General features: G+C 36.6%; 1 protein-coding gene across 13 annotated transcripts in view; it reads left to right on the top strand.

Annotated features, from left to right (window-relative positions):
• MEIS2 (Meis homeobox 2) overlaps positions 1 to 8,126 on the top strand; it is a 325,597-nt gene extending 317,471 nt beyond the window's left edge. For 7 of the 13 annotated variants that reach the window (XM_044075970.1, XM_044075978.1, XM_044075961.1 and 4 more), the window contains one exon: positions 6,747 to 8,126. In XM_044075970.1, the coding sequence (XP_043931905.1) occupies positions 6,747 to 7,036 (290 nt within the window). In that variant the 3' untranslated portion in view covers positions 7,037 to 8,126. Of the gene's footprint in view, positions 1 to 244; positions 338 to 6,746 lie in introns of all 13 variants that reach the window. The other 6 variants (XM_044076029.1, XM_044076025.1, XM_044076033.1 and 3 more) reach the window with 1 other exon arrangement.
• Positions 8,127 to 14,494: the final 6,368 nt, after the last annotated feature.

Genomic DNA, 14,494 nt, shown 5'->3' with positions numbered 1-14,494 from the left:
ACTTGCCATGTACCTTCATCTGAATTTCTCTTTTGCCTGCTGCCTGCCTTGCCTGTCTTCTTTGCACCCTGGGGGGAATAGATCTTTAGATCTTTTAAAAATAAAAGAGATTTGTAAAGAGCATTTCACCCTGCAGTTCTGTGTATTTTTATAGGTAGTAAATTACAGGGGATCTTTTCGTACCATCCATTATTTGATCTTGCTGATTTTCTGGCATCTTCTTGGATTTTTATCTCCCTTCTAGGACCTATGAGTGGAATGGGCATGAATATGGGCATGGATGGGCAGTGGCACTACATGTGACCATCTTGTAAACCAATCGCAAATCAAGGGGGAAGTAAGTACAGTCAGGTTCTTTATCTGGACTATCATTGTTCCATCGCTTTTAATTTATAACCCTGTCCCCCTTTTTATTTCACCTTGCCCATGACTGCATGCCTTTCCAGGAGACAGCCAGTAGCGGACCTGCTACTCTAAGATATTAAACAGCATTAGTTTAAAAGCACCATCTGACAAAAAATTAAAATATTCAATGTAAATGGGTCTGTTTATACTTTTATTTATCACATGGCCTACAATCCTGAATGGAGGCAGTCGGTACAAATATTGTTTTTTTTTTTAAGGGGGATTACAACTTGGGGGTACCAGTTGACTGAGAGAAATTTAACAGGCTTCAGTGACGCAATAAAAAAGGAGAAGTGACAGTGTCCTTTGAGTGGCATAAATCTGTCAGGATAGAACTGATGCCCAAATTATCTTATATGCAAAGATGAAATGTAGCACTTTATTATGCCTGTTCTAGCTATATGACAGCAATGATGCTGTGGATTCTTCACTAGGGAGCTTGTGTGTTTTGATTATTTTTTACATGTGCCTACCGACTTTCGACATGAGAGAGAGAGAGACAGGAAAGTCAGTCAATAAATTTAAAGGGGAAGGCATTAAGGAGTGAGTGCATGTGAAGGAATGGATTTTTCACTGAGGCTGAAAGACTGCAGTTGGATTAAATAACCTATTAGACTTTAAAGCTTGAAGTGCTTTTGACGTCTGAAAAAAAAATTGCAGACTGCCAACAAGATATAGCCTAACTAAAAAGCATCAGAGCAGAAGGAATTTCATCTAATACTGAAACTTCCTTGTTTAATGAGCCTGAATACAATAACACTTACCTTGATTAAATGACTCTGTATATGTAAATAGAGGCCAACATTTTCTGTGAGCTCTCTGAGGGGGTCACCATAACACACCAGTGATGAAGACAATTTCTTTTCTTTCCTTCTTTTGTAATATAGTCAAAAATGAAGAAAGCGATGTTCCCTAAAAAAGCCAGAGAGAGAGAGAAAACATTTGCTCAGCTTGGATAATTCTTAATATAGGCTGTATCATTTCTAGCATATTTAATTACATAACATATTTTATGCTTCGTGACCAATTACATTAATAGCTTAATACAGAGGAATATTATCCTCTCTTGATTTGATTATGCATCCAGACAATATGGTATATTTGGTACTTAATTATCATCGGCCACTGAGCAGGCCGTGTGGTGCAGTACACAGAGAGCAGGGACTGTGTAGGCTGTGTTATTGTATTTAGATGGTTTTACCACTTCTGTTAATAATGGAGTGTGGAGCTACTTAACAAAATGACTGCAGCTTACGGATTTGGCTTACCAGCTTATGGTGTAAAAACATCTGTTCAGCTTTCAGCTCTTGGCACTAAAGGTTAAGTAGAGGTCAATTAAACTAAACATCTAAAATAATTTAAAAAAATAATGTTGGCATATTGTTCATAGTTGCATAATCTCCTTAATGTATAACTGTTTGCTGCATAAATTGTTTAGAAAATGCATTTGGCCTAATTTACATTAGCATCAATAGTTGATTTATTTAACGGTCATATTTTTAAGACAGACAGATATATAAATTCAAAAATACTTCTGCTACTGTGCAATCTATAGCTAAACATTATTTCACAATGTGGAAGGCAAAAGTGTGAAGCACAGGGAAGTTTATAGTTTTCAGACTTTCTGAGTTGCGGATAATATATCTTATCATAGTAACCTTAACATAACCTCTTCCCTTTGACCTTTGTAAATTCCCTAAGGGGCCTTTTTTGATACCAAACTAGCCTCCATTTCCCCCTTTTTTAAAGCCATTTAGAGGCTTTGTTTATCCCTATTTTTACACCATTTATTGCAGGTTCCACATATTTTGTTGATTCCTGTCCTTTTTATATGCTAAATATTATGTTGACATGTGGTCTTACTTTGTACTACATTTTTCTGTAACCGTTTTCTAGTCTAAAAATCAGTTTCATAACTGTGTCACACATCTAGCAGCATTCTAATTTAAAAGTAAGCAGACTGCATCGCTTTTTGTGTACTGTTGATTACTACTTCTGAGAAACTGTAAATGTTCTTATTCTGAAATATTCATTAAGAGCTTATATGTATTAGAAAGATTTAATAAATTGTTCTAAGGTACTTGAATCCATTCTATAAAAATAGTTACCATCTTATTGCAGGTATGGTGTAAGGTGTTTACCTCACAGATAAAAAGTACACAGTTTGATTCTGACCTCTGATTGTTGGCTAGACTTGTAATAGTCAGTAGACTGATAGCCTATAAACCTGTATGACAAAGCAAATAGTTTTAATTTGAACTGTATGGTTCCTAAAATACTGCTTGACATGGTTTTCTTTGAATTTTCAGTGAAGGAGCTAATGCATTGGTGACATGAAAGAATAAATACATAAATATGAAATTCATTATATGCACCTTTGAAATCAGAGCTTTATTTTATTTGTTTATTTGTTTGTTTTCGTTTTATTTATTTACTTTTTTGGCAAAATGTTGTTTCCTGAAAGGAAAATGACCAAAATTGCTCTTTTGCAAAATATACAAATGCACAAATAAAGGTCCAAAATATCTTACAAATTTACTGGGAAGGGTCCACCTTCTGTCCATGGGACACTACCAGCACCCTCCAAATGTATTGCTCTTTACAGTTCTTGAAAACTCATAAGCTGGAGGCACTTTTATCTACCATCATTTTTGTCAGTTTCCTTCAGGGGAATAGCATATAACAAGGCATGCTGGGGAATAATACAAGTACTTCTGAAGTCAGTAATTCACAAAATACATTAATACTTAAGAGTCCATATAAGGCTACACACACACACACACACACACACACAAAACTGATACAAAACACAGGGACAAAGTACATGACAAATATAAAAGAACATCAATATTAGTAACAAACAAACAAGGCTATTAACTTTGAAAAACAGCACAATTTCAAAGAATTACAATGATATAAAGTGCACATGCTTGCACACACACACACACACACACACACACACACACACACACACACACACACACAAAAAGGCATAGAACTGCCCCTGAAAGCCACATCATACTTTCAAAATCAAATGTGCAATGAGACACTGATGGTAGAATATATTGTGATGACATGTGAAGAGGGATTTCTGTCTTAAGATCCAGTCTGCCATATGCCACTGGTACTGTGTTTTTTATGTAAGGCTACAGAGATTAGACATGCTCAGACAAAGAACATGCTTAGAAAACCTAGTATACATACATATATATGTTCATAACTCAACAGGCAGCTTGCTGGGCTGAAAGAAACAAGAAGACATTAATGTCCATTTAATGTAGCAGTGCCTGTGCTTTTACTCTGCTTGCACCATCCTGTTGTTTCTGCATCTTCTTCATGTAAAGCAGTGTCTTTTGTGCAGGCTTGAACAAAACTTTGTCCAAGCTCTGGTCTACAGTTCAGTCCTGACCTCTGGACACTGCTAAGGTAGAGTTTCCATAGCTTTCTATGTGTACACTGGCTTCCATACACCTTCAAAAATGTTGGTTAATTTATTACACTAAAATTAGTGTGTGTGTGTGTGTGTGTGTGTGTGCGTGTGTGTGTGTGTGTGTGTGTGTGTGTGTGTGTGTGTGTGTGTGTGTGTGTGTGTGTGTGTGTGTGTGTGTCCTTTCCCTTGTTGGCTAATGAACCAGCAAATGTTAAATGAATAAATCCCTAATAAAACTTTGTTGCAGGGAGTCAGGGGATTCACTGATGGGGGCAGTAGTTAAATGTTGTCCCATGTGTATGTATGTGTGTGTAAAACAATCATAGACTGCTGTTTTGAAATGCTCATATCTCATTTTTGCTAGCAAGGTAGGGCTTACTACCTTACAAGTATAAATAAAGAATTCAAACCTATGAAAAGAAGATATAATATTGAGACTAGAAATCATGGTTAAGAGGGTTGTAAGTAAGTTTATATACATTATATTTCTTCATGCATTCCAATAAGATCCTCACCTATATTACTTGCATTTCTCTAAATGATATGTAACATTATCAAAAAAATGGAGACTACATGAAATTTGTATGAATAAGAAAGGATCTGGATATTGTACAACAAAAAAACTGTAAGGCTGAAATATCAAAATTTTAGCAAAATGTTCTTCATCTAGCCATTATATTTTGTTCCGTATGCTAACAACAGAAGACATTCCCCTGCATTATGTACTTCACAAATCGCTATGGTTTAAAAGATACAAGCAAATTTTATTTGGGGAATGGAGTTCTGAACAGAAGCAAGTGAAATGGCACTTGCTAGAAAGAGACAAAAATCATAAACTAAAGTGTTCCACATGACAGTGGCAAATCGTCTGCAGTCCCCATGTAAGGGGAAGAAGCTCTGCAGCAGCCATCTTATAACCACCTACAGTGTTGTTGCATTATGCTGCAGGAGTGAATGTGGTTTCCCTCAGTTTCACTAAATGAAAGAGCATTCACCAAAAAAAAATTCAACTTCAGTCTTGCAGCCAGTTAGTGCAGGTGTGTGCATGTGTGTGTATGTGAGCATGTCTGTCTATCTGTCTTTGTATTTATAGATAGATATACAGATAGAGATATATGTGTGCATGTGTGCCTGTGTGTTTATGTTGAAGTTTTTCTTCTTTTTTTTTCTTTAATGTTCCTTTAAATGAAAAGACAGAAGTCTTCAGCTGTCTCTCTAACTTATTTTATGTTTAGGCCTAACTCCATAGTAAATGTTGTCATATGCACAGCATGCAACCATAAAGACTGGAAGAAACATTTAAAGAGTATGTATGGTAAACTGAAAACTTCTAGTACACCCTGCAGGATAATATATAATGTCAACTGGAAACTGAAATGAAATATGTTTTTTTATTCCCCTGACTGTCCATGAACTGAAGTCAGTTCACTTCTTCTGGTTTTGAATGTTGTGAACTTGGGGGGGGGGGGGGGCAAGTCGCAACATTCACCGAAATACCACTGTCTGTTGTCCTTTCTTTGATCATTTAAAAATCAGAAAAGTACAGGAGTATACATAGTATATTAACAGTATCGCATATCATGAGTATGTTTGACATGTGCTAATATAACTGTAGACCCCAGTATCACATATCATGAGTATGTCTGAAATGTGCTAATATAACTGTAGACCCCAGTATCACATATCATGAGTATGTCTGGCATGTGCTAATATAACTGTAGACCCCTGTATCACATATCATGAGTATGTCTGGCATGTGGAATATAACTGTAGACCCCAGTATCACATATCATGAGTATGTCTGGCATGTGCTAATATAACTGTAGACCCCAGTATCACATATCATGAGTATGTCTGGCATGTGCTAATATAACTGTAGACCCTCGTATCACATATCATGAGTATGTCTGACATGTGCTAATATAACTGCAGACCCCAGTATCACATATCATGAGTATGTCTGACATGTGCTAATATAACTGTAGACCCCAGTATCACATATCATGAGTATGTCTGACATGTGCTAATATAACTGTAGACCCCAGTATCACGTATCATGAGTATGTCTGACATGTGCTAATATAACTGTAGACCCCAGTATCACATATCATGAGTATGTCTGACATGTGCTAATATAACTGTAGACCCCAGTATCACGTATCATGAGTATGTCTGACATGTGCTAATATAACTGTAGACCCCAGTATCACGTATCATGAGTATGTCTGACATGTGCTAATATAACTGTAGACCCCAGTATCACATATCATGAGTATGTCTGACATGTGCTAATATAACTGTAGACCCCAGTATCACATATCATGAGTATGTCTGACATGTGCTAATATAACTGTAGACCCCAGTATCACATATCATGAGTATGTCTGACATGTGCTACTATAACTGTAGACCCCAGTATCACATATCATGAGTATGTCTGACATGTGCTAATATAACTGTAGACCCCAGTATCACATATCATGAGTATGTCTGACATGTGCTAATATAACTGTAGACCCCAGTATCACATATCATGAGTATGTATGACATGTACCAATATAACTGTAGACCCCAGTATCACATATCATGAGTATGTATGACATGTACCAATATAACTGTAGACCCCAGTATCACATATCATGAGTATGTATGACATGTACCAATATAACTGTAGACCCCAGTATCACATATCATGAGTATGTCTGACATGTGCTAATATAACTGTAGACCCCAGTATCACATATCATGAGTATGTCTGACATGTGCTAATATAACTGTAGACCCCAGTATCACATATCATGAGTATGTCTGACATGTGCTAATATAACTGTAGACCCTAGTTGCATGCTACCAGTATCCAGCACCTTATTGCTATGTAGTTCTGACCTTGATTTTTTTTTTCCCCCCACAGGTCTGCAAGGCATGCCAGGGGACTACGTTTCTCAGGGTGGTCCTATCGGTATGAGTATGGCACAACCAAGTTACACTCCTCCTCAGATGACCTCTCACCCTACACATTTACGACATGGACCCCCAATGCATTCATATCTGCCAAGTCACCCCCATCACTCAGCCATGATGATGATGCATGGAGGACCTCCAACACACCCTGGAATGCCCATGTCAGCACAGAGCCCAACAATGTTAAGTCCTGCAGACCCTGCAGTGGGTGGACAGGTTATGGACATTCATGCCCAATAGTAAATGAACTCAAGGAAAAATGCTATTTGGGACTTTCAAACTTTGACCAGATGTTGACACTTAAAATTCCAGATCAGCTGTGATTATTTTTTACTTTTCTCATTTCATCAAAAACAGAGGACCAACCCAGTATGAACACAATGTGAAACTAAGGGCTTATTGACAATGACAATGTCCATGCCCATGTAAAAGTTCCTCTGGAAAAAAAAAAGACTCCAAGAGTTACAACTACTGTAGTATAAATATAGGAACTAAGTTAACTTGTACATTTTGTTGATTGCTCAGTTTTTGTTGCCTCAGATAGTTTTTAGAAGAAAAATTTATCCTTGTTTTCCACACTATGTGTGTTGTTCCGGAAAGAATGACTGTCTTGGTTCACATGTAAAGTCATCACCCATGAGAACTGCAGTGTTTTAGACTTGCTGACCAGTGAGGAAATGAGAACTATCTTGGAAGTGAAGATGCACAAGATTGCTGGGTTTCTTATCCCTTCACGTACAGTTTGAAGGACGTTTTTAAGCCCCACCTGTTTTCATCCTTCACGAATACAGCCACTAACTTAAAATATTTTGTTCTTCCTGCTTTTAGTGCCCAGTCACAATTTGGGCTCTTTCACAAAGAGTTGTGGATTAACACAGAAGAAGCCTCTTCCAGTAGTTCTGAGTTTTTGAAACAACAGACCAAATGGGTGTATTTTGGCCAGTTTTTTCACTCAAAAAAAAATTAGTACTGGTTTTTGCATCAAAACCTGAACCTTTATCACAGACTCAGAGCTTGGTGAAAAGCAAGAAAGTACTGTAACAAACTTCGTACAAAGTTCAGTCTATTAATTGTTTCATGTTAGATATTCTATGTGTTTACCTCAATTGAAAAAAAAAGAATGTTTTGCTAGTATCAGATCTGCTGTGGAATTGGTATTGTATGTCCATGAAATCTTCCTTTCTCAGCACGTGTTCCTCACTAGGAGAAAATGCTGTTAACCCTAAAGCTTTGTCAGAATTTACATTAAAATACTTGTATGAGGACTGTGACGTTCTGTTTAAAAAGGTGTTAAGTCACAAAATGCCGTAATAAATATTTCATTTTTTGATTTTTGTTAGACTAGTGTGTCTATGTGCTGATACAATGTGGTAGTTTGCCTAAGGATTCCTCCAGAAACTGGTAAGACAGCTAAAATGCAGTCCATCCAGTTGGACTAAGAAAACTTGATTTTGTTTGTGTAAGTTCCTCTGATAAAAGAAAAGATACACATTTTCATATCTCATGTGCTTCCAGACATAAGTGAAGGAGAAGACTGCAAAGGCAGATTGAAACATATAATAATAAATTTTACAGTTTTGTGGTTATCAAAAAAACAGAACTACAAAGACCTAATTGGAAACAGATTTAGATGTTTCAAGTGCAGATAAAAAATTGCTGTATACTTTAGTCTACAAGCTCTTTGTGGCAAGTAAGCTACTAAGGGTCTGAGAGTCTTGTTAGACATGTAAGAACAATTGTTAAATAGGACGCATTCTTAATTAAGCAATATAGAAATGTAATAGAGTAGGAAATTGTGACAAACTAAAAGTAAAGTATGTGCCCTTGTATATTAAAAAGATACTGTAGGCCATTTATTATTATTTTCCTGAAAGGAAGGACAAATGAACTAGCAGAAAGCTCTGCTATAATTTTATCACATAGCTAAAGTAGTAAATAAGGGTTGCCATGGTGGTGCAATGGTTAGCATTGCCACCTCACAGCAAGAGGTTCTCCGGTTCAATCCTCAGATGGGGTGCCTTCTGTGCAGAGTCTGCATGCCCTCCCCTGGTCATGTGGGTTCCCTCTGGGTGCTCCAGTTTCCTCCCAAAGACATGCTGTAGGTGGATTGGACACTCTAAATTGGCCCTAGGCATGTGTGTGTGCCTTCTGTGGAAGGTTGGGCGCTGGGCTGGCAATTCAACACTGCAAAACTCCACTGCCAATCATGAGCGGAAGGTGATCTGCTGTGGCGACCCCTAACTGGGAAAAGCCGAAAGAAGAAGCTAAAGTAGTAAATACCATTCAGTATACAAATTTTGCTATAGAGCCTTATATTTACCATTGTCATATATGTTTTTGTATTTGTTTTAAGTTGAAAAAAAAGCAAAGGTTATGAAACTGTGAGCCTTTGAGCTCTAAGCTGATAAAGAAAAATAATCTGTTAAACTTTACAAACGATTACTAGCCCAGTCTGTTTATCTTATTAAATTATATCTATTCTTATCCTTACAATTTTAGCCAGTAGTACAGAAGGAATTCTGATGATATCACTGCAATATGTAAAGCTAGCACCTTCTGGCCTGGTCTGTGTTATTAGTGAATACTGATTTTCAGTGATGTACACCAATTCAGTAGGTCACCCAGTTAAAGTAAGTGTTGTATTTTCAATGTAATAGTTCCAGCCAGTTTTAGGAGCTGTGAACTTCAAAAACTTGACAATATGCAAGTGATAGTTGGGTAAAGGGGGGGGGGTGATGCACTACAGTGCATATATATTTGAAAATATAGCAACAGTTAAGTTTTACAAAATATAACTGTGATTTTATTCTCTGGCTATATAAATAGAACAAATGGAAAGGAAGCTATATATATATATATATATATATGTATATATATATATATATATATATATATATATATGTATATATAAAGAACAAATCTTTTGTGCTACTTGTTAAATATTTGTTGCATGCAAATAATTTGCTTTAAGACCTTCAAACTGTAGCTGTGATAACCTGTGCTACAGCTAGTCAAAAAAAAAATTTCAGAAAAGTAGCCCAAAAATGCACAATGCCTCTTAGCTCGTAAGCAATGAGGTCTATCTGAAAAGTCATACTACACTAGACGTAGTAGATACTGGATTATTGAAGAGTGAGTCAGTGCAGATTTTAAAGAATTGTACTTAATTTTCAGGGGCAATTTATATCTCCTCTAATGCTGTGAAAATGGGAGATTTGTAAATATGTGTACCCATATTTTTATGTTCTTAGTGGCCTTCCTAAGATTAGTTTAGGAAGTTTTGCATTTCTGTTTAGTAATTATTAGTCATTGTAGAGGTCCTTGGAAAAAATCTATTTTCTGTCCCAAAACAGATGTTATTCATGAACTACTGCTGCTTTTTTCCAGAAGTACAGTGATACTAAATGAATAATGTGACGCATAAAGTCAGAAACTAGATCAAGTACTTGACATCTATTCTGTTGTAATGTGTTTATATCTCAAATGAAAATGATTACCGGTTTAAATATTTTCATCATCTAATATCCCCATGTTTTGAACTTTTTATTCAACTTATAAAACTGTAGTCTGTCCTAGTTTTGAGTTCAGATTCTGATCGTTACTTTTAATCCACCCTTTGCTGTGTATTGTTTTGCAGTAGGTGGCTCAAATAATTAACATACAGTGAGCATTGTAAAAAGCAAAGTAAATGTTGTACAACAAGGTGTGCTAGTCGCAGTTTGGCAACTTTTCCAACACTGTGTGAGAGTCTCTCAGAAACTTTATGGTTTGTAAAGGCCCAAGGCCAGGATGGGCTTAAGAGGTTTAACAAAGTAAACACGCACCTTCAACACAGCTGTTCATTTGCTTAAAATGTAGATTTTTTTTATTTGAACTCGACATTCTTACAGGTTGCAGGAGACGCCAGCAGAGAATATGATTTGCGTATTTCATAAGTATGTCGGAAGTGCATGACTGGCAGAGTTGTATGCATTTGAGATGCATGATGGGAGAAGTGTGATAATATTAGCGTTTAAGCACAATTTTTTTTTTTTTTTTTTTTTTTTTTTTTTTTTTTTGCCCCTCACCTTTCATCCTTCTTCATTGGATGGCGCCACAGACTGCCGAGGTGTCAAGCAGTCTAAGCCCAGACCCGGTTTATTGTGTAAATACAGGTTCTGCCTGTTCTTACCATAAACTGACCTTGTCAGCACCGTTCCTCTTTCATAAAACCAACTGCTGCTTGTGTGCTGTTCGGAGCAACATGCGGGAACAGAATACTTCTGCCATACATCTCAGATGTCAAACATTTTACAGAATGTCCTATGTTTTTTTTCCCTTCATATTTTTGGTCTTCTCGTAAAAATTGTGGCTTTCTATCAAATCATTGAGGACTGCAACCACTAAATAATGACAGATATTTGAGTTTCAGACTTCGTATCCTTCAGAACATTAATGCTTACTCAAAACCTGTTCCAGCAATTTTCTAAGTTTAAGAATAATACTGAAAGGGATCCTTCCTCCCACCCCATTTTTGGATTTGTCCTTGGTACTTGGGCCAGGATGCTGAGGTATGGCCGTCGCCCGTCTCCAAAAAAAATGAATAAATGAAATGTTAAAGAATGTTACTGCTGAAATAGAACTGACCAGATTTTTGGCTGTTGGCTTAGTCCTTAAATGAAACAGTTTTTCTTTCCTCTCTTTTTTATGTAAGGGGTGACTACGGCAATGCATTACTTGTTAATTGTTGAGAAAAACGATAAAATGCGCAGTTCAACAAATGTAGACGCACACAAAGAGCATGTGTGTATGTTTGTGTTTCTCAGCTGAGTTATATGCATGTGCATGTGTGTCTACATAACATATATATATATATATATATATATATATTCATTCACACACACACACACATATATATATATATATATATATGATGTTATATATGATTTTATATTTTTTTTTCATACACACTCATAACATATATTTCCCTACATTAAGATTGTGGAAAATGGATCACCATTCAAGTTCACACAAAATCTGCCATTGTATTTTATTAATGAACTCAATACGTGAATGTGTTGCATTTATTTTAGCATTTGTATTTACTCTACATGCATTAACTAAAACTATGACTTTTTTACCGAAGCCTTACAGTTAAAAGGAACAGCAGTCACCAGACGCAGCAATAAATATATTTGTACATACATACCTAACTAGAATAAATTATTCGGGGAAGAAAATGGCTGTGGCTGAAGTCAGTAGCAGTGCTGTGGATATAATCAGACGTGTTTTTGTTACAACTTCAATACACGCAAATGATGTGTTAGCAGGTACATGAAAACGAATGAATGGGCAGATGTGGTAACAAATGAGGGATGCAGACATAGGCCATTCTGCAATAATCTTACATTCACCGCTGCGCAAAATCCGTTGACGCAGTTGTAATTAAGTGCAGCTGGATATTTTCGAAAAAGGACACAATTAACCTGCAAAACTACGTTCTTTTCAGTAGTATTGTATTTTGCTTAAGAAAGTAGGGGAAAGGGGTTGTGTTAAAAAAAAATGTGAATCTATGCAGAAACATTGCAGTTTACGAATGGCACCATCCTAATTTTACCTCTCCATTTCTAACCTGAAAAGAAAATGCTTCTAAGGCTCTAGGTATTCAAGTGGTGAAATAGAAGCTGTCGGAAGACAAGGAGAGTGTGAGACAGAGAGCAAGAAAGAGAATTTTAATATTAATAGTTTGCTGTAGAGACAGAAGGGAGATTGCTTGCGCTGCTCCTCTGGGCAGATTCCCGGTGACACTGATGATGGATGATGAAGCGGCGCTAAACAAGAGCACCCCTTCGTCTCCACAGTGCCGCAGCGCCTTTCCATGCTAATAAAACGATTGCACCTCAGCACGTCCTGCTCCAAGGCTTCGACAGTCAATTACTAGACCATTTCATATCGCCTGCATTAAATGATTTCAGATTATGAAAGTGCGTGTGTGTGTGTTTTTACTCCTTCCTGCCACTGCTAATTTGGAAGTAAATTAGCACAAAAATCTACGACATTAAACACAACAGTAAGGGGACACGAACTATATAAAATTGTTGCAGTGAGTTAAACTGTAAACTGGTGGTGTTCAGTTCCCCTTGACTGAAATACTAAAAATGTGTGTATACAGTTTTTCATAATTATACAATCTTATTGTACAATCTTATTATAATTCTTGGAAAGATGTTTCAATGGTAGGTTAAAAGGCAAGCTTCTTGGCATCAAAATGTGATTGGTGTTTCAACTTTTCTTTGGTACTGGTTCCCTTTTAATAGTGTTTTTGGAGTCTGGAGGTGTTTCTATGGCTACCTTGTGCATGTGTGAGGGTCAGATGTGGGGGTGCCCAAGAGAAAAGGCTGCTCTTCAGAGATCATTTATCACTGTCACCCACATAATGATTCTCTCAGCAGCCTCCTATTGATGAAGATAATTACATTAGCTCAGAGTGGCTGATCAATGAAAAAAAGAGGGGCCTCAGACCCCCTTCACACATGTACGGGCAGGCATACACATACACATACAAACAACTATAGTACATAAACAATGCGAAATAGGCTAATTTAGTCTCTAATCCCTTAGAAGATATCTTACATGTGAATACATCAGAAATAAAATGCATTTAGGACTAGCCATCTGCATTACTCGTTTAACAGGAGTTAAAGCAGTCCCCATTTATTTTAGTAATATATATATATATATATATATATACACACACACACGGAGATGCATTGTAAGTAAGCCTGCACTGATGTACGTTATGGAGAACGCAAGGTTTATCGATCTGGCTGTACTGGTAATTTCTACCGGACATCTGCCGTTGCAGTTATACTTTCTGTTCTCTCCCATTTGGGAAAAAAATCAGCATTATTTAATCAATTTGGAGAAGCGTTTAACATTTTGCTTTTCCACTGAAATATTTTGCAGGTATGTCTGTACGATGTGTGAGAAATCAAAGATGTTTCGGTTATGCTGATTTTCCACAAAATCCTATAGTACGAAGGAAGTCAACAAACATGTCATACAATTCCATAAATATATTGCAAGTTAAATGCAGATATGTGTAGTCGCCTGAAGCTATCTAAGCAATATAACAGAGGGAACCTTGATGGTTACATTTATAAAAATATGTGTTTGCATGTCTGTGTGTGTGTGAGAGAGGGAGCGAGAGAGGGGGCCGACAAACAGACAGAGAAGAGAGGTGTGTGAAACATAATAAAAAGTTGAATTTCTGGTGTTTAGCTCAAGTATGAAAGCAATTCAAATTGTAATTTTAAACTGTTTTATTATAAGTTAGGAATAATTGTTTTTCCTCAGCGAAAGATGTCCAAACCAAAAAAGAAAAAAATGCATAAAAGGATGACTGAACCATCTACACCAATAAGGCAACATAAGTCCTGTACTTTTTAAAACACCAGCTTTAAAGTACACTTTATTTTGCAATTGGCAGTGGTTTGCAAAACGTAAAACCTATTAAATAATTGTTTTCGCAACAGCATCTATCATAGTGGTTTTGGATGTATTTCGGGGTAATAAACTCCGCGAGTCGATTTTCATTATTTTTATAGTCAGAAATATGACCAAACAAACCTGGAAAGCAGTCCAAGTCTTAAATTAAACAATTTCTTGCAGTATGTATAATCACCAATGTTGCTCCAGAAAACACAACGCGCTGGGTAT

Source organism: Protopterus annectens, chromosome 1.part1, assembly GCF_019279795.1.
Source record: "Protopterus annectens isolate FY-2018-M chromosome 1.part1, PAN1.0, whole genome shotgun sequence".
Lineage (NCBI taxonomy): Eukaryota > Metazoa > Chordata > Ceratodontiformes > Protopteridae > Protopterus > Protopterus annectens.
This window is presented reverse-complemented; position numbering and strand designations above follow the sequence as displayed.